Source organism: Pongo pygmaeus, chromosome 7 (genome assembly GCF_028885625.2).
Source record: "Pongo pygmaeus isolate AG05252 chromosome 7, NHGRI_mPonPyg2-v2.0_pri, whole genome shotgun sequence".
Classification (NCBI taxonomy): Eukaryota; Metazoa; Chordata; class Mammalia; order Primates; family Hominidae; genus Pongo; species Pongo pygmaeus.
The window spans coordinates 119204617-119228728 of record NC_072380.2 but is presented as its reverse complement, the minus strand read 5'-3'; the positions used below and the strand labels follow the sequence as shown (position 1 = coordinate 119228728).

The window sequence follows — 24112 nt, the reverse complement described above, 5'->3', positions numbered from 1 at the left end:
TAATCAGTATAAACAAACAAGATGTTTACATTCTTTTTTCTTTCCATTCTATGTCATTAAAATCCAGTGTATTTTACACTACAGCTCATTTCAATTGAGACTGGCCACATTTTAAATGCTCAATGGTTACATGTGGCCAGTGGCTATAGGAAATAGAATATTTTACACTACAGCACATCTCAATTCAGGCACTAAATTTTCACAGGAAATACTTGACCTTAATTAGATTTAGACTGATTTAGATCATATTTAGATTTCAGGAAATTTACAGTTGAAAAAGTAGATCATATATCTAGGTTATTCCTAATATATTTAAAAATTGTCCAATAATGGAACCAAGTATCAGTTTTTAATTAATAATTAAAACTAAAAATGCAGTCCCTTAGTGGCATTAGATGCATTTCAAGTACTCAATAGCCACGTACGGCTAGTGCTACCATACTGGATACTATGGTAATATTTTTAGACAATGTAGCAAGGAGTTTCCAAAATTATTTTTTTCTTTTCCATTTTCTTTTGAATTGCACCAATTCTGGTCAAAGGACTGGTGAGGAGACATTTATTTTTCCTTTAGAAATTATAACCTGCAGAGATTTGCACAGAAACTGAGATAGTTCCTTTGAATCAAAATAGTCAATAGTCTCTTATTTCCAAAGTTAAGTACTCCAATCCCAATGGAGAGAAAGCTCTCAATTCCAGTTTGTGACTGACAATTCTGCCATCCACCTTGCCACCCAAGCTGGAGATAACTTTATGGTTACCAGGTTGTCACTGAATCCTGTGTAATTAGCTAGCTAATACCTTTTCTTCTAACTGTACTTCATCACCTTCTACTCTACCTTCAACTGTTGCTGCCTTAGTTAGGTACATATCTTTGATCACCTGGGCTATTTTAAGTACCTTCTAAAGCTAATCTTAAAAACACAGCTCAGGGACATAGATGTATATATAATAAATATATATAATACGTATATAATATATATAATACGTATTATATATATTATATATATATTTTACATATGTAATCACCCAAGTAACCACCACCGAGAGTAACATATAGAATACCCCCAGAACACAATAAAGTTCCCTCCTGTCCCTGAGCCACCCTGTCACAGCCCAGTATCGAGTAGTGTGAGGATTTCTGACTAGTTTTGCCCTTTTGAGCTTCGTGTAAATGAAATTACATAGTATATGCTCATTTGTGTCAGGCTTCTTTTACTCAACATATTATTTGTAAGATTCATCCATGTCGTTCCCTGTACCAGTAGATCTTTTTTATTGTTATTTGGAATTCTGTAAGTATTCAAAAATGTATTCATCCATTCTCCTGCTAATGGGACCTTCCAATTTGGGGTCATTATGAATAAAGCTGGTATGAAGATTGATAATGTTGGTTTAAGTATTAAAATAACCCAAAATACATGGTCAATATGTTCTTCTTTCCCTCCCTTATATTGGAGTCACAGTAGAAACTGATGCTGTATATACTACACGGAATGAAATTAGACACATTCCAAATCAGTTTGCATTTTAAACAAAAGACAAGCCATGTATACCTTCAATTACTATACATGTTAAGTGCATGCAAGATACATTCATATCACATTAACAGCCACAAACATTAACACCCAATGAATAACAAAATTTGATTACATTTATTATAACATTTTAGCATCTGCTCTACACCCAATGAATAACAAAATTTGATTACATTTATTATAACATTTTAGCATCTGCTCTATATTTTCTAATGCATCAAGAAGAGATTAATCTAGGCAACAACAACAGATATTGCCACCCTACCAACCTTATAAGATAAAGCATGTAAAATGTAATATGTAATCTTAAGATATATCTAAGAGGAGTTACAAAAAGTTTGTTAGTATTACTTTGACCATTTAAACAAGTTCAGTAAATTTGAGCACATAAAATTTCTACTTTACAAAATTAGCACCTGCTTATTTCCTTAAAATTATTATTGAAAAATTTAAGTCAAGATAATGCTTACTTAGGTCTGAAACCTAGAAAGGAGTAGTAATTTATATAGATGCTATGCTAATACTATGCACAGATGTGTTAAATGACTGCCGTACCTCCTCCATGAAGGAGATGAAATTAAAACAAATCAGATGTGAAATCAATGTTTTATGAAAATATAACAGCAAAATTAAAATTATTTCCTTCTTTGCCATAATGTTAATCTTTCCTAAACTAAATATTCTATAAGACACTCAGTAAAACTCATTTTATTGCTGGTGGGTTTTCTAGTATTTTAAAGCAAAAGCAGAATGACAAATATAGTATTAAAGTCACTATTCAGATTCATTCAATAACCACATATAAACACGGATAGTGAACCTGACCTTTAAAAAAATTCCTCTTTTGTGCGAACATCACTTATACTTTGTACTACCATAAAGCTATAAATTCATACAAAGTAAAAAGATGACTAAAATCTTCATATTTTTCTCCTTACCTCCCATTCTCTGGCTGCTGCTTGATTACTAGAATCCTCAATTGTTTCAGACTCCTCAATCTTTTTTACTACTATAAATCCAGGTTCTCTGGTATATTCGCCAGTATCTTCTGCATATATTTCTGGACTCCACTGAATGAAGAAGGCATACAAGTGATCTGTCCTGTTAGGAGAAGTGATTATTAATATACCTAGTATTCTGTGCTGCCAGAATTACAAAATTATATTTGTAAAATATCTTGATAAATCTTGAAGACTTAAAATATACACAAAACATATTGTTTTATATCAATATAAAAGGTCTACTATCAGGAAGGCATTAACTTAAATATTTTATTTGGCTATATTCTGTCAGGTTGTTCTTCAGAAAACCAAATTAAGATTTTCCTTGGCATGTTTTTGACTAGTTCAGATGCTGTATATTATAATGCTTTTCTTCTTTAAAGACACTAGTGATGGAAAAGGAAATTAGATACACAACTTTGACCTCATTCCTACAATAATCTAATGATCTAAAATACAAGTAAACAATTTATTATTGGCCTATTTTGAGACATTATATAGAATTTTCCAAGTTAATAGAAATGTAATGTCCTTAAATTTTAAATGATACTAGGAACATACAGTGTTGAGAGACAGATGATCTAATCTTAGAAATCTCTGGTTCCCCTTTTCAATGTTTTGTTTACTAGAGTAAAGCCAGTTGTTACATTCCCTGATAAACGTATTTGAGAGTCACACACACATTTCAAATATCTATGTTTTATTGGTTTTAATAAACATGTTTCTGAAAATTGATTATATAACTTTCAGCTAACATATACCAGTTAATAACCATGGTTCTAGAAATTATATTTTCAATATAATAATTTTTAAAATTGCCATTCTTTATGTGGCAGCTAACATATTTAAAAGGTGCTACATTTTATCTTTCAATGTAACATCTTATCTTTTTATCAATTTCTCACTATCTATGCAGCAGTTTTCCTGTTTCATGTCTACAATAAAGATCAGAATCCTAATAATACTAATTTGTAATGAATATTAACCAAGATACAAGAATGAATATTAAAATAGGGAATTCCATGTAAACATTAAAATAAAACCAAGAATAATGAGAAAAACTAAATTTTTATGTCCATTTTAACTAAATATAGTTACATTTCTCATTGTAGTGATTTCAACATCACTGTCACTGGAACGTTTGAATATCAGGCTCTGTCCCTTTCAGGTATTCATCAATTATACAAATCATATTTTAAGATTAAACCAATGTTGTGGAAGACACACATTGTACTTACTTTACATATGGTGGAGTGGGAAAAGGGAAAAGAGCATTATCATTTTATGCCTAAAAGCTGCAGTCTTCCAAAGCAACATATAAAGATTTTCCAAGTGGTACACATACATGTAAGATGGTGCTAAGGGAATCAATTTGCGTATCTCCAATTTCCATATGTTACTCTTTGCTCATAATAATCTGCCTAAAAACAGTATGGTCAAGATATTTTACAGATTTCCTGTTATCTGCTTTCACTAAAGCACTTTTTCTAATTTATAAAAGAAGGGCATATCTTCACCTATTCAGAATTTACAATGGGATATGCCCTATACTATAAAAACTTCTAGGCTGCCCAAGATTGGTGTTGAGACAGGAAACGATTATAAAGACTGGGTAATAAGTCCTTCTGTATGTCAGGTTGTTTCTCATTAATTGATTTCCACAAAACTGAAGGAGTTTTCAATGGAGCTGTTCACTAATGATCACTAAAAATATTGTGACAAAAATGATTAATTTTTGGAATTATATAGAAACAAGTTTAAATAATTGAATGACATTATTAAAATGAAACTCTCTTCAGTCTCACTGACTTTTCTATGAACAAAGCTTCTCAGTATTTATAAAGAAAAATAAAAGGGAGAGGCAGAACTGATACTGAGTCCTATCTCATCCTTTCGATGAAACATATTAATCTATCAATGGATATAGGAAAGGTCTATATATCTCCTTAAGACAGGCATTTCCTATGATATTTTACTTTTTATGTGTTAATACCTTTGCTCAGCAGTATCTTTTCAAGTATGTTAGTGTAGCATTATCTTAGAAAGTAGAGATAGTATCTTACTGTGTAGCAAAGGGTAACCATGCTTACTGTCCATTATAAAAATTCAGGTTCCCTAAACTTATGGTTCCTCTTCTGTAAAATAACCCCAGGTATGTGCAGCTGTCACTTGGCCTTCTGCACACCCTTTGTGGAAAAGGAGGTACAGAGAAATCACACAATTGCTGATGCTCTGATTACTGCTATTGTACAGATGTCTGTGCTTTCTCCCAGCATGCACCAAATGGAGGCAGACTAAGTTGTTGGCTAAGTAGCCTAAAACCTTAAATCCTTTACTATTTTTACAAAAGTCACAGAAAATGTTAAAATAAATGCAATTTCAATATACACACACACAGATATGTAAATGTGTTAAGTATATGTAGTTTGTTGCAAAGAACTATAATAGGGGATAAAAATATAGTACCTTATAATGAGTTTGTGTGAAGTGGTATTATGGAAATACAAGTTTAAAGAGAAAAAGTAAGATGCAATGTCTAACTGTTAAAGTAATTTTAAGTGAATAATAGTACAGGGAAAGTTGTTATAATGTTTCATTTCTACTGGGTATAAGTAACACTATTTACTTAAAATGTAAAAATTGATAAGATAGTACAATAGACATCTTTTACAACTGCTTAAAACTTATGATGAAAAATTTAATTGTGCAAAGGGTACATACAAATATTGTGAAGACCACTACATCCTTTTAGTAGCTAATTTAGTGTCATGTATATAGAAGGTATTTAATGAATATTTGAGGAATTTTTAATATAAAGGAATTATACACCATTAGCTGCCTTCAGGAAGGAGCTATATCAAATAATATTTTGATGAATCTTCTTGCTCCAAGGTATCTTAAGTTTCTTTACTACCCAACTAGATATTTGTTCACATTTTAAATAATAAACTACAAAAGGGAATGCAATTCAAAATGGGGCAAATTATAAAGTAGGGGCAAAATGGTTTCAAATAGACTTACTGTCTGCTTTTAATCATAAACTATGTTTCAATAGTTTATCATTGGTATTTTGACACACAAAATAATTTCAGTTCAAAGAATCTCAATAATGCTCTCAAGGTGTCGTATGGGATTTTTACCTTTCTTGTGGCACAGCAAACCAATATTCATGTTTCTTATCTCTCTGTGCATACTGTTGCATTGTAGCACTTGCTTGAGATACAAATGTTTTCCTCATTGGTTTTCCAACTCTGAGACACAAGAACTTATGTAATCGATGCCTTCTCTTTTCTTTTAAAAGCGCAGAACCTAGAATTGAGATGCAAACAGTGTTTATTCAATTCTCATACACCAAGTTTAAGCAGTTTAAGTAATTTTACCTTCAAAATTCTGACAAATAATTACAGAATAAAACCTCACTTTAGTGGTGCTAAATTTTCTTAATTTATATTTTTTTTCCTCCAAAGGTAAAGTCACAGATACAACATGACTAAACTTAACAAAAGAGCCAAGTTAATGAACAAAAATTATGTCTAAGGACATTAAGAAAAAAATGTAAAAGCTTCAGAAACATTGTTACATTTTCAACACCCATACTAAAGTAATCATATATATATACACACACATTGTATATATATAATTTTCTACATATTCTCTATCAGTCTTTTTGAATGACATCTAAATAACTGTAGAAGTTTTAAAGGCATACTTAACATGGTTGTTTCAGACAAAAATTTAATGAAGTGTCTAATGTTTTTACATGTATATGAAATTGTAATAAAACAGTCGATAATATGTTAGATTCTGCCACCTGTTTGGACAGTTAATTAAGAATGAATTAGTTCTAACTCTTTCAACCAGAGGTGCTGATAGAGTCTGAATATATAGGTGAATTTAGGAACCCAGACATTGATTAGCTTACCAAGGCAGCACACTGGAGGAAACAGCACTTATAGTCAGGAGACCTGGGTACTCATCATGGCTTTTTCTGTGCAGTATTACACAAGGTAGATAATCTATGGGAACCCCACTATTTTCACGTGGTTAAAACGATGAGCTTTCACCATTCTTCTCATAATTGTACTAGACAGTTTTATATTTCTTACATAATTTTATTATAAAGTCATAAAGATCAGAAAGTTTGAATATTTCTCTATTACAGAATATTAAATAACTTAAAATTACTTAAAACTAATTATTCCGAAAAAAGAGGAAACCAAATGGTAACAGTTTAGAGATGTCTGTTTAAAAACATCTATCAATTTTTTCTCCTTTTAATATTTGGTTATAATAACTTCCCCTAACCCCATTAAACCCCCAACCCCCACAACAAAATTAGTCCACCACATTATCAGTTTAAACAGATTATTTTATCTTTCTCAAAGGTTTTATAATATAAGGTAACTATCAGATGTAGTCAAAGATGCAGTCAAAGATCTTCAAAATATAAGGTAACTATCAGATGCATTTTCTGTCTTTGATGTTTTGAAGAATGCTGGGCAGCATTCTTTAAAATGTCTTAACAATACAGATTGTTAATAACAACTGGATGTCTTAATAAGCAAATGGTTAAATAAATTTTAGGGCCATTAAAGCCATGTTTTTAAAGAACTGTAATGACATAGGAAAAGGTTCATGACATAAAAAAGCAGGATACAAAAGTATAGTATAATCTTGATTTGATGTAAATAACAAATTAATATGTATGATTTTGTTCTAAAAGAAAGACAGATATATTGAATGTTAACAAGGATCATCTCTGGGTGACGAATTCCAGGAGATTCTTATAAATTTTCTGGAATCTTCCTATGTTTGCCAAATGTTCTTTACTGAACATGCATTAGTTTTGAATTAAAAAAAAGTATTACAGAAGAAAAATATTCAATCTTTTATAGAACTTGGTTCAAGTATTAATATATGAATTATTTTAATATCTACTGAACACAGCCCTTAGGTCTTCAGGGTATCTCAACGGCATGATGAAAAGAAAATTCGGTATTTTAAAAACTGACCCAAATCTTGTGTACTGCTGCAGAGAAGGTAAAATGGTGCAGCCACTATGGAAAACAGTACGGTGGTTCCTCAAGAAATTAAACATAGAGTTACCATATGATCCAGAATTCCACTCTGGGTATATACCCAAAAAAAATTCAAAGGAGGGATTCAAACAGATATTTGTACACTAATGTTCAAAGCAGCATTATTCACAATAGCCAAAAGGTTGAAACAACCAAAATGTCCAGCAACAAATGAACAGACAAAATATACACACATACAATGGAATATTATTCAGCCTTAAAAAGATAGGAAATTCTGACACATAGTACAGAATAAATGAACTTTGAAGGCATTATGCCAAGTGAAATAAGCCAAACATCAATGGATAAATATTGTATGACTCCACTCACATGAAGTATCTAGAGTAGTTAAATTCAGAAACAAAGTAGAATGTTGGTTGCCAAAAGCTATGAGGAAGGGAGAAAAGCAAGTTACTGGTTTTTGTTTTTCATTTTTTTGTTTGAGACAGGATCTTGCTCTGTTGCTCAGGCTGGAGTACAGTGGCATGATCATGGCTCACAGCAGCCTCGACCTCCTGGGTTCAATCAATTCTCCCATCTTAGTCTCCCGAGTAGTTGGGCCTACAGGTGTGCACCATCACCATGTCTGACAAATTTTTGTAATTTTTTTTTGTAGAAACAGGGTTTTACCATGGTGCCCAAGCTGTTCTCCATCTCCTAGGTTCAAGCAATCTGCCTGCCTCAGCCTCCCAAAGTGATAGGATTACAGGCGTGAGCCACCATGCCTGGCCAACTTATTGTTTAAGGGGTACAGAGTTTCAGTTTTAGAAGATGAAAAAAGCTCTGGAAATGGACAGTAGTGATGATCTGCATAACAATGTGAATGTACTAATGCCACTGCATTGTAGATATAAAAATGCTTCAAATAATATATTTACGTTATATTTTACCACAATTTTAAAAAGTTAAATGGTAAATTTTATTTTATATATTACAGCAAAACAAAAATCTTTGAATTTAAAAAATGAAAGAAAAGTTCACATGTGAATGGATTAGTCTGGGATAAACATTCTAATAGAATATCAGAAATGTTAGCAAAGTTAGTTGTTATACCCCATTTAACCCATAATGTATTAACTAAAGCACAGTATATTAGAAATAAAAGACTGAAAATAGTATAATTTTCAGAAGTAAACAGTACCAGAAAACTGAAAGATAAAATAGTGTTTTTATTTGTCCTGAGTGCAGGTTTTTAAAAGAAAATAATTAGATGATGATGATGAAACTTCTTGATACGTGGAAGAATTCTGTAAGTACACTTTTAGGTTTAACTGTACATTTTATAAAAGATGGGATTACAACTTTGGCAATTAAAATGTTATATATGAAAAAAGACATTTTTAATGGTAACATACCAAAAACTTTTTAAGAGAAAATGGAGTGATCAAAGGTATTATACAGGTTTTGTGCACTTTCTCAAGAAATAAATTGTTTAACGATAGGATGTTGTGAGCCAAGAATGTTTAAACATGGTGGGTAGCAATGATGCTCATTATGTGTACGAGCCACCTGTGGGATAAGAAAAGACAGTAGACACTGGAGACTGTATATACTTGTCCCCAGAGAATCACCAGTCAAGGGTCACTCACTTATCCTTCAGGTTGGCCTAAGGTACAGCGGCTTTTGAGTCAGTGAGGAAAGACGGAGACACCATACAATCGGATGAACTAACTTTATTTACTCTATAACACTTACTTTCTATGTGTCCATCAGCAGATGTAATTTTATGCTTAGCTTCTTTTTGTGACACTTGTTGAATATTTTCCCTTTGCTGTTTAGTTTGTTGCATAGTATGGGTTTTCCAAAGTTTGCGTAGCTCTTCTACCTCTGTCTGTGAGTCCTGATTTTGCTCCTTTCCTTGTTTTCCTTTGTTAACACTTGGCTTTTGTTTAAATTCTGCTGTTTCCCCACAAGGCATATTTTCTTTTTGACTCTCTTCTTGGTGTAATGAATTCTCATGAAGAAAAGAATCCTCGTCTGAATTACCTTTTATACTTGTGCTGTCTTCTTTAGGGCCTGATATTCCTTGAAAGTTATCTGCAATCTGATCTCCTTCCTTAATGGCCATTTCAAGATTATTTAAATCAGTTTTATGACATAAAGTCCCAACTTCATTTGTAGAATGTTCAGTATCAGATCCTAAGTGACCAGGAGTACCAGTAGATTCTGATTTGACTGTCAGACTTTCTACTTCAGCCTGACTGACAGTTTGCACAGATTCTGATGACGCACCAGAAGATTTATCTTGTCGCAGTTCATCTGAAGATACAAGCTCCTCTCGTATAGGGGAAAGTTCTGATTCTGTGAACACATCTTCAGAAAGAGACTCCTCAGTGCTCCTAGGAGCAGTGCTGGCACTATCATTACCTGCATCTCGGATTCTTGAGTCTATTTCCTCAGTGTTACTTCCTGTCATTTTCTTTGAATGGCAGAAGTCCCTTCCTGATAGCTGATCTATGTCTCTGTCATTAAACAAAATTAAAAATAATTAGACTTTTAAAATTGTGGTATTTTACTTTCCACACACTGAACACAGAATTAGTATCACTAAAAAGACTTTTTAACAAAAGGATGTAGCACGTATCTCCAGAGAATATAAAAAATCTGATTTATTCAATATGACCAAATAATTAAGTTTATAGACTAAGTAATTCTATAAATCAAGTAATTAAGCCAAACTTTTACATCAATTGCTTAATATTTAGGAAATATCAAAGTAAGATTTCCTTGCAAGTAATCTACTTGAAGGGAACTTGATGACATAAATCCTGGGTAAAGCTGTAATTCTAAACTAAAATTTACTCACTGATGGAATATGGAAAATAAACACAGAGAAATGTTTAATTAAAATTTTAAATCTCCCAATAAAGTAAAAATAAACTGATTTCCATAGACATACACACACACAGTGCTTATCTACATTCAAATAGAGCTTAAATTAAAATATATGGCTCAAATGTAAGGCTTAAAACCAATCTGAATAGAACTCAAGCAAAAGTATTTAGAGAAAATCTTCAGGCTAACAACTATACTCTTTAACACCTCTAAGAGAACTTGTTCAGGTGAAAAGTTTAGATACTAGACAAATGAATGGTTCATAACTGGGTCTAGACTTTCAGATTTAATGACATTTATATATGTAAACACTAATGTTCAAAAGTTAAGTTCTGGAAAGAGGGAGTGTAAACCTCTATGCCATGAAATGTAAGTTGCTAATTTAAAATGATGGTTACAAGAAGTCTGTGATAAATGAAAATTATATGAGTTCTCAATGAAAAAAGTATTAACATTTATACATATATAGTTTGAGAACCATGTAAAATATGCTGAAAAGGAAAGATTGTAAAGTAAGTCAACACAAAAATAATTGGCTATCTCTGAATGGTGAAGCTGGGTAACTCTTTCTCTTGTTCCACTTTTCGGTATTTTCCAGTTTTTCTGCAACAAGTATGCATAATTTCTATAACTAGGATGGATAAATTTTTAAAGTATTAATTAGTTGAAGTCAGTATCTCTGCTGCCTTTGTATCTGATTCATCTTAAAAAAACAAGAATCTAGTTTGTCATTAAATATACAATAGTGTCATCTACTGGTGATGCACTCAAACTGCATCTATAGGGTGCTGGAACAGGGCAAAAGTTTTGAGAAATTTTATCTGTACATTTAAAGAATTAGAAGACCCTTAGGTAAGAGATAAACCTAACAAACGTGACAGGATATATATTTAGAAAAGTGCTATACTCTTCAGATTTAATATGCTGAAAGGCTAAACATTTATGTCAATGATGTTGCTACTGTTGAATGTAATACCATAATAATACCTTTGAAAACAACCTCCCAAGGAGCCTAAGACAGAAGAAAAGCAGTCAAATCTTATACCTCATTTTTGGCATACATTTGTTTTATTTATCTAATTTTGTGCCAAATATTGTTTTTAATCAATCCATAAGGCAGAATTTAAAGATATTTCTTTTTGAAGAAATATCTTTAAATATTTAAATCCAGGTGACACTTTCCAGGTGACAATGAATGACAAAACAGTGATTTGAAAGGGAAGAGCTATATAGCATCCTTGTAGAACAGTGATGGATTGTTCGGAATAAGAGAACCCCAAAGTACCATATCACAAATGGAAAAGGACAAAGCCAGGCATCGTGGCTCACACCTATAATCTCAGCACTTTGGCAGGCCTACGCCAGCATTATCACTTGAGGTCAGGGGTTCGAGACCAACCTGGCCAACGTGATGAAACCCTGTCTCTACTAAAAATACAAAAATTAGCCAGATGTGGTGGCAGGTGTCTGTATTCTCAGCTACTCAGAAGGCTAAGGCAGGAGAACTGCTTGAACCCAGGAGGTGGATGTTGCAGATCGTGCTATTGCATTCCAGCCTGGGTGATAGAGTGAGACTCCACCTCAAAAAAAAAAAAAAAAAAAAGAAAGAAAAAGAAAAAGAAAGAAAAGGAGGACAACAGAGTCTCACCAATGACTGACTCTCTCTCTCTCTCTCTCTCTCTCTCTCTCTCTCTCTATATATATATATATATATATATCCTTCTTCTTCTTTGAATCTAATCCTTCACTCTTTTACCTTTGTCTCATCCCATTATCCACCTCCCAATAATCCTTATTTGCTGAAACTGGCCTTGGATGATGATCTACAAATATAACTAATACGAGGATACTAACACCTTCTAGGAATTATCTGCAGCTCTAAAGATTAGTCTACCAAGTCAAAATAATATCTGTTGGGTGGAAGGTAGAGTGGAGACTTTTGAGCAAAGGATTTTATTCTGTCACAGATATTCTACCAATTCATTTAGTCTTCCTTAGAAACAAAAATAATTTGTTCCTTTTTTCCTTTGTAAGTTGCTCTGCCCCACAAGGGTTAATTTTAAAACAGCTATCATTCCTGTGGGCTAATATAGGGATATAAATATCAGTATCAGTTAAAGTGAAGACAATTTGAAAATGTTGGTAGTCACGTACGAAGGAATGAGGAGGTTATTTCCTAGTACATATCAATTTCCTTCCTTGCTACTTCCCCTTCCTTTCTTTGTATACCTTTTATCTTTTTCTCCTTTTATTTCCCATTCCTCCTTTTCTTTCTGGCCATTACTTTGGACAAGCATATTACTTTCAAAAGCTGTGTCCAAACTGTAGTCTCACAGCTATCTTAAAGTATCACACAAATCCTCTGACCAGTATATTCCAAAGTTAACTCTTTATATTTGAGCAAGTTGTGGGTTTTCTTCCCTGTACTTTACACTGTATTTTATACTGGGAGAGAGGATTGCAAACATATAAATCAATCAATTAAAAAAAAAAAAAAAGCTGTCTTGCCCACAGCAATGTCAGGTCTTTGCTCATGTGGCCTCTCCCAAATCACAGCCCTTCAGTCACTTTCAAGGGAAATTTGAAAACTATCCCGACAGTGATTGCTCACAGGGGTAATTTAGAAGACTGAAAGCTGTGTCTGAATAAAAAGGTTGGTAAACACTGAATTAAATGGGCACTATAGGTTACTTTTCAAATATCTGGTTCTCTGACCACACACACAAATACAAATCTAAGATAATTCCTAACTATCCAAGGTGCAAATTAAGAATAATCTTCTCAATAATGCATATATTTTTGTTTCATTATTGACAAAATAAAAGGCAGCTGTAAGAAAACTAGTAAAAATAGTTAAGGTATTAGACAAGGGTCAACTATCTAGATACAATAAAGTTGCAAAGCAATATAAATATCACTCTTACATGGGTAAGGATTCCTTTATTTTGCTATCCAAAATTTCTTTGTACATTGCAGCTGACATCACCTCTTCCATTGGACACATGATGCCATATTCCTCACAGCCATTCTCTTGAACCAAAGGGTCAGTTTTATGTGGATCAAACATTATATTATTTGGTGTAACTAGCAGTACACCACTGACTGTGCCCTAAGGTGAAAAAAGAAAGTAACATTTAATCCTCAAGGTTGATATTTCAAAAATTGTCTAGCTATTTTTACTAATTTTCTTCTGATGTTAGGCCATATATAAAAATAGTACACTCAGGAACTGTGGCATTCTCACGAAACCATTTTTATTAAAACCCAAGTTTTCCCAGTAAATTCTCCTCTTTAGGAGAGGTAGAATATCATATTCCCCCAAAGACAATCAAGTAAGGAAATAAAATTTGCAAACTGAGTAAAATACTGAGTTACCTCATATCAGAAAGGTAACTTCACAGTAAGGTAAAAAGCGCCACCTTTTATGTTAATTTGCATACTGCTTCCTGTGTTATTTCCTCACTACAAGTAGCAAATACAGCGTCATGTATACAGTGCAGACTCAATAAATAATGTTGATAATCCAATCCATTATATTATAAAAGGAAAAGAGTATAGTATCTTTAAAACACCTCTTTAAAAAATCTGTTTCCACTTGACTCTGCTACTACCTAGATTTGTGACCTTGGGCAAGGAGTCTCTGGGCTTATTTCTTCATCTGTAAAATTACGTAGATTATATGACATCTAAAGTATATAGTGTATATATACTTTTAACTCACCATGAAAAGCTATAAAATTTTAAATATATTTATATAAATAGTGACACAGGGCAGGCACGGTGGCTTACGCCTGTAAGCCCAGCACTTTGGGAGGCCGAGGTGGGTGGATCACTTGAGGCCAGGAGTTCCTGGCCAACATGGTGAAACCCCATCTCTACTAAAAAACACAAACTAGCTGGGCCTGGTGGCATGTGCCTATAATCCCAGCTACTTGGGAGGCTTAGGCATGCAAATCGCTTGAACCCATGAGGCAGAGGTTGCAGTGAGCTGAAATCACACCACTGCACTCCAGCCTGGGCAACAGAGTGAGACTCCATCTCAAAAAAAAATAAAAATAAAAATAAATAAATAGTGATACAAATCTTAAAAGTTGAACTTTCTTATTTTATAAATGAGCAAACTAGGGTCCACAGGAAGCTGATCATACTAACATGAATATTTATTGAATACTTCATATGTAACATGCTTTATATGCATATTGCTTATTTGATCTTCACAATCATAGCTCTGAGATGGGTAAAACCATTTCCATTTTACTGACAGAGAAACTAATGCTGAGAAACACCTGGAAACTTGTCCTAAACAGCTAGGATTTGAAACTTGTCCTAAACAGCTAGGTAGTTCATGCTTTATGCTATATATAATTCCTCTGTATCCAAGTCACAAACTATAATCACTCCAAGGGCACAACATTCCTTAATTTCATTTTCAAATTTTCAGTCCACTATATATCCTGTAACTGTAAAAATGAAGAGCCAGAAAGAATTTAAAAAATAAACTACATAGCTTCTTATCCAAAGAAAAAGAAAAACTCAAATCCTGATTGATTTGGTATCACATCCTCCTCCCAAGTCCATATTCAGCTCTGTGAATTCACCTGGTTTAACCTTAAGAATATAAAAATTAAGTTATGGCAGATATTGCTTTTAAAAATGATAGAATAAAAAGTAAATCTACAGAAAATGGTCATCCAATCACAAGTGAAAAAAAGCTACTGTGGATGTTCAAAATCATATACAGTTAATGCACACAATATTGGAGAGAAGAGTATATGTGTGTGTGCAGTTTGGTGAGGGAGAGGGAATCCATATGAAACTCTGAATAGCACCTCTTTTAGTTGAGGAAGTGGACCACCTAAATAAGGAGTAACTTTATATAAACTCAGCCTATTTCTCTTTCAATTAATATTTTAATGAGATCCATACACATCAGTTTGTATTCCTGGGTCACACACCAACTCAAGTCAATGAGAGATGGTAAAGTACATTGTAGAGAACATTTACATTGTCAAGGATAATCCAAGATGTAGATAATCAAGGATACAGCATATTTGATATTAAAAAAAAACAACTTTAAAGGTTTCTGATCTTTCATAACTTCCTCTCTCCCATCTTCTGTAAACTCATTGGAGAAAGGAAACCAAGCAATCAGCTAGAAATAAAAAAAAAAATCAAGCTCTAAATTCTCTGAAACACTTCAGGTTACTCTTCATTTCATAAATTTCACTTTTGCATTAGTTTTAACCAATTATTTGGTTCACTAGCATAATACTACATTTTATCTTTAAGGAAGATTTTCACAAAGTCAGTGATAACTAGCTATGTATGACAGAAAAGGCCCAGTATACTGATGATGGTTTTATTTCTCTATATACCTTAATATCTTAATCCTAGTACTGTAACTATACAAGTCATTTGAAAAGCATCTCAAAACCATGCTTCTACTTTTTGGATTAGAAAGAGTTTGAAGTCCTACCCACTAGACTGATCAATCTGCTAATGTTACTTTCCAGGAATCTCCCTTTAAGTTTCTTTCCCTCTGCTACACACTCAAAGTTCCCATACAGCTGGGGCTTTCTGCGGTAATCTGTTAGATGTCATTCTCCATAAATCAAGAGTTTGCCAAGAGAAACATTTCTTCAACATAAAATTCATGAAAATGTCTTGAAAAAGTAAATTCTCAAATTCATTTGATCAAGTTGAAAATCATAAACTTATACCAAAGCACTCCCATCTCATTATTTTTAAAATATTTCATAACTCCTACATATTATCAACATTATATTAAGACTATTATGAGCAAGACATTTTCAATTAAAGTATCTACTTAATCCACATGAACTTCAGAAACTTTAAGCACAGATTATTCTTTTGTATTAACAACTTCCATTTCCTTACGTGCAATTACCTGACTAATCTTCTAAGGAGAAATTATTTCCATTAGAAAATAAAGTTAAAAAAAAAATAAAGTCTATCTGCAAAAGAAAAATTACCACTTACATTACAATGTTTCTGCAAATACTGAGATAAAATCATTATAATTGGGAATCCATCCTAGCAAAGAGAAAAGCTTGTACTGATATTTTTCCAGTCTTACATCCACAATAACTTAGCCATTGTAGTTACTGTTAATAAGTTTCCATAATTGTTACATAAATAATCTTTTGTATAATCAACTTGTAGGAAGATGAAAAAAGAAAAAACGACTTCTATGAGAAAGCACCACTTCCTGCTTATCTCCTTCTGTGCAGCAGAATGCACAGAGCCAGCCTACAACAAGGGATTACGTTGCAAAAACACTAGGCTGCAGATCATTCCTAATCCTGCCAATGACCTTATCTTTGCTTTGATCTTTAGATAAAATTTTTATTCAGATATCAAATGAACTTCTGCTTCTAGCCAAGAACTAATACTGCCTAAAACTACAATAAACACACACATGCACACACACACCAAACTTACACGAACAAAATATGTGACATAATTGTTTTCAGACACTGGAATGCTAGGCAATGATACCTGAATAAGGAGAAACACGTAAGATTAGCTCTTTGATTACCCAAGCATACTGAGTGGAGAAAGTTTCCAGTCCACAGGCAGAGAAAAAACAAGCAAAACAAACAACCCAGAAATGAGCACTGTCCAGTGAGAAAGCTTTAGAGGTCTACAAAGGGTTCCCTTCCAGCTTTGAACTGAGTACTGATTACCACCTACATGTATTGCAGCTATCCAACGATAAGAAGAGAGTACTTGAAAGGAGCAGAAGAAACAATAGTCAGCGTCCACACAGTAAGAATAGTTCGTGTTCTCACTAAACATTAAAGCAAAAAAATCTTTATTTACAAAGCCTCAGAATACTTACAAGTGTATTATTGTCTTAGTAAGGAGAAAAATTAGCTACACACTAAAGGCTATTCTGGTCCTAACAAAACTTATGAACAAGCCATTACCAAGTGATCATCAAAGAAATAAAAGCCACAATAGGATCAAGAAATAACTGTGTCCCAGATAAAAAGTGCAAGAATATATATAGGAATACAAAAATATTCAGTATCCAATTACATAAAATTCATGATGTCTGGTAGCCAATCAAAAATTACCAGGCATGTAAATAAACAGAAAAAAATGAACCACATTAAAGAGAAAAATCAATAAACACAAACAGACCCAGAAGTAACAGAGATGAAAGAACTGGTACAAAAAAAAAAGATGTTAAAACAATTATTATAACCATATTCAACAATATAGAAGATTATACACAGTATGGATATGGAAAATATAAGGGACCCAGTATGAACTTACAGGGAGAAAAATTGCAATGTGTGACATGAAATATGCTGGATAGGATTAAGAGTAGATTAGCCATGGCAGAGAAAAAATTGGTGAATTTAAAAACGAGCAATTAAAATTATCCAAAACGAAAAGAGAGGGAAAAAAATGAATGGAGCATGAGGGAGCTGTGAGACCCAATGTTAAGCAGCCTAAAATATGTAGAATTGGAGTTCCCAAAGAAGAGGAAAGAGAGGATGGGAGACAAAAAATATTGGAAGAAATCTGGCCAAACATTTTCCAAATTTGGCATGAACTATAAACCTACAGAACCAAGCTAAAGGAACCCCCAGCAAAACAAATAGAAAAAAATATACCAAGGCACATCCTAATAAAATTGCTCAAAATCAGTGATAAATAGAACATCTTAAGTGCAACCAAAGATAGACACATTTTTTAACAGAACACCAAACATAAAAATAATGCAAGACTTCACTTTAGAAAAACGCAAGCCAGAAAACAGTGGAGTAAAATTTTAAAGTTCTGAAAAGAAATAAAACCTCATCAACTGAAAATTCTGTCTGGTGAAAATATCCTTTGAAAATGAAGAGGATATCTGGGTAGAAAATAAGCATATAAGACGACGCTCGGCAGCTGCAGCCCTTGCCTTGAGTGAGTGCGCCGCTCTCTAGCCCGCTTGAATGCTTCCCGCAGCCACCGCCACCCATTGGAATGGCCAACACGGGAGCTGCATATGGCCTGAGCCGGGAGGTGCAGCAGAAGATCGAGAAACAGTGTGATGCAGATCTGGAGCAGATCCTGATCCAGTGGATCACTACCCAGTGCCGAAAGGATGTGGGCCGGTCCCAGCCTGGACGCGAGAACTTCCAGAACTGGCTCAAGGATGGCACAGTGCTATGTGAGCTCATTAATGCACTGTACCCCGAGGGGCAGGCCCCAGTAAAGAAGATCCAGGCCTCCACCATGGCCTTCAAGCAGATGGAGCAGATCTCTCAGTTCCTGCAAGCAGCTAAGCGCTACGGCATTAACACCACTGACATCTTCCAAACTGTGGACCTCTGGGAAGGAAAGAACATGGCCTGTGTGCAGTGGACGCTGATGAATCTGGGTGGGCTGGTAGCAGCCCAGGATGATGGGCTCTCCTCTGGGGATCCCAACTGGTTCCCTAAGAAATCCAAGGAGAATCCTCGGAACTTCTCGGATAACCAGCTGCAAGAGGGCAAGAACGTGATCGGGTTACAGATGGGGGGCGTCTCAGGCAGACATGACTGGCTACGGGATGCCACGCCAGATCCTTTGATCCCACCCCAGGCCTTGCCCCTGCCCTCCCACGAATGGTTAATACATATGTAGATACATATTTTAGCAGTGACATTCCCAGAGAGCCCCAGAGCTCTTAAGCTCCCTTCTGTCAGGGTGGGGGGTTCAGCCTGTCCTGTCACCTCTGAGGTGCCTGTTGGCAGCCTCTCCCCGTGCTGACTAATACATTCCCTTCCCTATACCCATCAAAACTGGACCGACTGGCCTCTTCTTTTCCCCTGGGACCAAAATTTAGGGGCCTCAGTCCCTCACCGCCATGCCCTGGCCTGTTCTGTCTCTCCTTTTTCCTCCTGGCCTGTTCTGTCTCTGAGCTCTGTGCCCTCTGTTCATTCCATGGCTGGGAGTCAGTGATGCTGCCTCTGCCTTCTGATGCTGGACTGGCCTTGCTTCTACAAGTATGCTTCTCCCACAGCTGTGGCTGCAGGAATGTAATTTATAGGGAGGAGCCTGTGGCAGCTGCTGCCCCAGCCACAGCTGCACTGACTGTGCTCACCACACATCTGGGGCAGCCTTCCCTGGCAGAGGCCCTCGTGGCTTCTCATTTTCTATTCCCTTCACTGTGGCTCAGGGATGGGGTGAGGGGACAGAGAGGGAGGGCTGCCTACCATGGTCTGGGGCTTGAGGAAGATGAGTTTGTTGATTTAAATAAAGAATTTGTCATTTTTGAATGGAAACAAAAAAAAAAAAAAGAAGATGCTCAATATAATATGCCATTAGAGAATTTCTAATTAACACAGTGAGATACTACTACTACGGATCTATTAGAATGGCTGAAGTCTAAAACACTGAAAACATCAAATGTTGGTGAGGCTGTGGAACAGGGATTCCCATTGCTTACTGGATACAAAATAGCACAGGTCCTTTGGAGGAGAGTTCTTCAGTTTCTTACTAAGCTAACAATGGTCTTACCATACCATCCAGCAATGATTCTTGATATTTTACCTGAGATGAAAACTTACCACACAAAACCTGAACATGAATGTTTAGAGTAGCTTTATTTACAAGTGCCAAAACTTAAGAGTGATCAAGATGTCATTTAATAGGGGAGTGGATAAACTACAGTACATCCACTCAGTGGAATATTCAGTAATATTAGTAAAAAGAATTAAGGTGTCAATCCGCAAAAGACACGGAGGAATCTTAAACACACATTGCTAAGTGAAAGAAGCCAATATGAATTCATTCAATCATACTCTATGATTCCAACTATATGACACTCTAAAAAAAAGGCAAAACTATAGAGAGAGTAAGACGACCATTAATTACCAGGAGTTCAGGGAAGGAAAGGGAAGGAGGGATGAATAGGTGGTGCATAGAGGATTTTTAGCCCAATGAAACTAATCTGGTAATATTGTAATGATAGATAAATGTCATTATACATTTGTTATAGCCCATAGAATGTACAACAAGAGAGAATCTTATGGGCTTTCCTTGGTGCTTGAATACTGGTTCATTGATTGAAACAAATATAGCACACAAAAGCAAGATGTTAATAAGGGAAACTGGGGAAAGGGGGAGAGTATAAATATGAATTCTAATTTCTGCTCAATTCTTCCATCCATTTAAAACTGCTCTAAAAATGAAAGTATATTAATTAAAAAAAAAAATCAATGGACCAAAAAAAGATAAAATGGCATAAAATTTAAAAGTTAGGGATCCTTTTTTATAAACACACATATAATTTTGAAAATATACATAAACACGCTGGGTGCGGTAGCTCACGCCTGTAATCCCAGCACTTTGGGAGGCTGAGGCAGGCGGATCACGAGGTCAGGAGTTCGAGACCAGCCTGGCCAACATGGTAAAATCCCCTCTCTACTAAAAAAATACAAAAATTAGCCAGATGTGGTGGCATGCACCTGTAGTCCCAGCCACTCAGGAGGCTGAGGCAGGAGAATTGCTTGAACCTGGGAGGCGGAGGTTGCAGTGAGCTGAGATCAGGCCACCGCACTCCAGCCTGGGCAACAGAGTGAGATTCTGTCTAGGAGAAAAAAAAAAAAAAAGAAAGAAAATATACATAAACGTGATAGTAACATTTAATAAAAGAAGGAAAAACATAGACTTTTTCAAGGCAAATAAACACTGAAAGAATTTATCACTAGCTGACCTACACTGTAAGAAATTTAGAAGTCCTTAAATAAAAGGAAAAATGATACAAATGGAAATCTGCAACTATAAAAAAGGAATGACAAGTGTAGGGAATAAGTAAGTGGATAAATATAATAGACTTTACCCTTATTTTAAAAATTATTTCAAATTAACTTTTTAAAGCAAAAATAATAATAGTGTATTGTGGTGTTTATAACATGTAGAAATAAGAGGTGTTATGATAAGAACACAAAGGCTGGAAGGGGGAAATAAAAGTATACTGTTACAAGGTATGTGTACTATATGTAAAGTGACATATATAATGCTACTTAAAGTGAGAATGTGACATATTAAAGATATGATATACATATAAAAATATATAAATATGTTTATATATAAAAAATATAAAAATATAAAAATGTGTTTATATATAAAAAATATAAAAATATAAAAATGTGTTTATATATAAAATATAAAAACACATATAAATGTGTTTATATATAAAATATAAAAACACATATAAATGTGTTTATATATAAAATATAAAAACACATATAAATGTGTTTATATATAAAATATAAAAACACATATAAATGTGTTTATATATAAAATATAAAAACACATATAAATGTGTTTATATATAAAATATAAAAACACATATAAATGTGTTTATATATAAAATATAAAAACACATATAAATGTGTTTATATATAAAATATATAAACACATATAAATGTGTTTATATATAAAATATATAAACACATATAAATGTGTTTATATATAAAATATATAAACACATATAAATGTGTTTATATATAAAATATATAAACACATATAAATGTGTTTATATATAAAATATATATAATGTATGGCAAACACAGATAAATAAAACTGAAAGGCAAAAATAGATAAATCCACGATAACAGTGAGATAGTTCAAAATTCTTCTATCAATAACTGATAGACAGAAAATCAGAAATACAGGACACTATCACTCAATTTGATTTGATCGACATTTGTGGAATATTCCACCCAACACAAATGTAATGTGTCTTTTAAAGTGCACACATTACATTTATTAAAACATACAATATTCTAGACCATAAAACAGGTCTAAATAAAGCCTTCAAATAGTAGTATGTTCTGTGATCACACAGAATCAAATTAGAAATTAGTAAAAGACAGTTATCTAGAAAAATAAAACACTCTCAAATGGGTCAAAGAAGAAATCAAGAGAAAATATTTTAAAGTAAATGAAAACGAAAACACAACATTTAAAACAATATTTAGGACGAAATGCTTATTATGTGTTTCAAATACTCATAAATGTATGAATTATACTACAAAGAAATAGTTCTCATGTGTGACTTCTAAAGGCAGTATCATGTTATAGACATTTTTTGAGCAAAACCTGGAGTTTATTTTCCAACTCTATTACTTTACTATATTCTCTTTTCAGATTAGAATTTTTGCTTAGAAAAGCAACAAAGTGAAGTAGATAAAATAGATTCTGGGCTGGGCGTGGTGGCTCACACCTGTAATCCCAGCACTTTGGGAGGCCGAGGCAGGTGGATCACCTGAGGTTAGGAGTTTAAGACCAGCCTGACCAACATGGTGAAACCCCGTCTCTACTAAAAATACAAAAAATTAGCCAGATGTGGTGGCGAGTGCCTATAATCCCAGCTACTCGGAAGGCTCAGGCAGGAGAATTGCTTGAACCCAGGAGGCAGAGGTTGCAGTGAGCTGAGATCACGCCATTGCACCCCGGCCTGGCTAAGAGTGAAACTTCGTCTCAAAAAAAAAAAAAAAAAAAAAGATTCTGACTAGGTTTGAATTCTGGCCATTATAGAGAGTTCTTGGACCTATTAAGCTTTCCTATGAACCTTTCCTGTTTTGTTTTTCCCTGTGGAAAAGAAATATGACTGCCTATTTCACAGGACTGTTTTGAATTGATAAAATAATTAAGACACCTCAAATAGTCTCTGCCATATATAGCAGGTGCTCAATAAATACCAGATATCTTCCTATTTGTGTGCTATACTAGTTATACAGAAGTTCACACTCCACACAGTACCCGGCAGCAGTCATTTTATTCACACTTTTGAAATATCCCACCAACAGCAACTTAGCTGTGCCTTAGTGAATTTATTTATATTCCATTACCTTTAACAATTACAACAGATCACCAGACTCTGAGTTATAAGCAACATCCATACTAACCCAAAATAATAGTATCACTAGTACCTTTTTATAATAGTCAAGCATTTGCTGACATTGATGACTTAAAATGTAAATGCCAAACTATCACACATTAGTAATAACTAAAGCATGATTAAAGGTCTTCTCTAAAGTGTCATTCTTTACCTTGCCACTGGTAATATATTTGCAATTAATTTTAAGAAATTTCTCAGTAAATGCTTCCTCTTCCTCAGAAGTTGAAGATACAACTCGTGCAGGTCGAATACCAGTGAAAGCAGATGAGGGAGTTGCTTCTGTTGGATGGACATCAGGATTCTTTTTTTTTAAAGAAAAAAAAAAGGAAAGAAAAAAAAAGCAGAAAACAAAATAAAAATGAGCACACTATTAAAAAGTCAAATGAATAGCTTTCCCCAATAAGTGTTGTTTCATTTCACCACATTCTGGAAGTCAGCCCGAAATATTTTTACGTAGAAATTATAGGAAAAAAGTGGCACTATTTTCATATTCAATAAAGACCACAAACACAAGATAAACTTACATTTATAGTGATTTTTAATAGGGAGATACACATATCTATCTATAAATTTAAAAAATAAAATAATCTGGAGAACACTGAAGACTACATCTCTTGTACCCACACCCAACACATAACACACATGTGCACACACACTCAGATGCTCCTGAATTAAACCACTGACTCTGATAAGACCATGTAATATAATATCCATCAGGTGCTGGGAGCAGAAAAAAGGTGGAAAGCTTGC

General features: G+C 34.0%; 1 protein-coding gene and 1 pseudogene across 8 annotated transcripts in view; one reads left to right on the top strand and one right to left on the bottom strand.

Annotated features, from left to right (window-relative positions):
• Positions 1–24112, bottom strand: part of OXR1 (oxidation resistance 1) — a 488540-nt gene that overhangs the window by 35867 nt on the left and 428561 nt on the right. For all 8 annotated transcript variants that reach the window (XM_054497496.2, XM_054497491.2, XM_054497493.2 and 5 more), the window contains 5 exons: positions 23514–23663; positions 13377–13561; positions 9313–10079; positions 5680–5848; positions 2477–2639 (listed from right to left, as the gene is read on the bottom strand). In XM_054497496.2, the coding sequence (XP_054353471.2) occupies positions 2477–2639; positions 5680–5848; positions 9313–10079; positions 13377–13561; positions 23514–23663 (1434 nt within the window). The remainder of the gene's footprint in view (positions 1–2476; positions 2640–5679; positions 5849–9312; positions 10080–13376; positions 13562–23513; positions 23664–24112) is intronic.
• On the top strand, positions 18439–19730 carry LOC134740033 (transgelin-2-like; annotated as a pseudogene).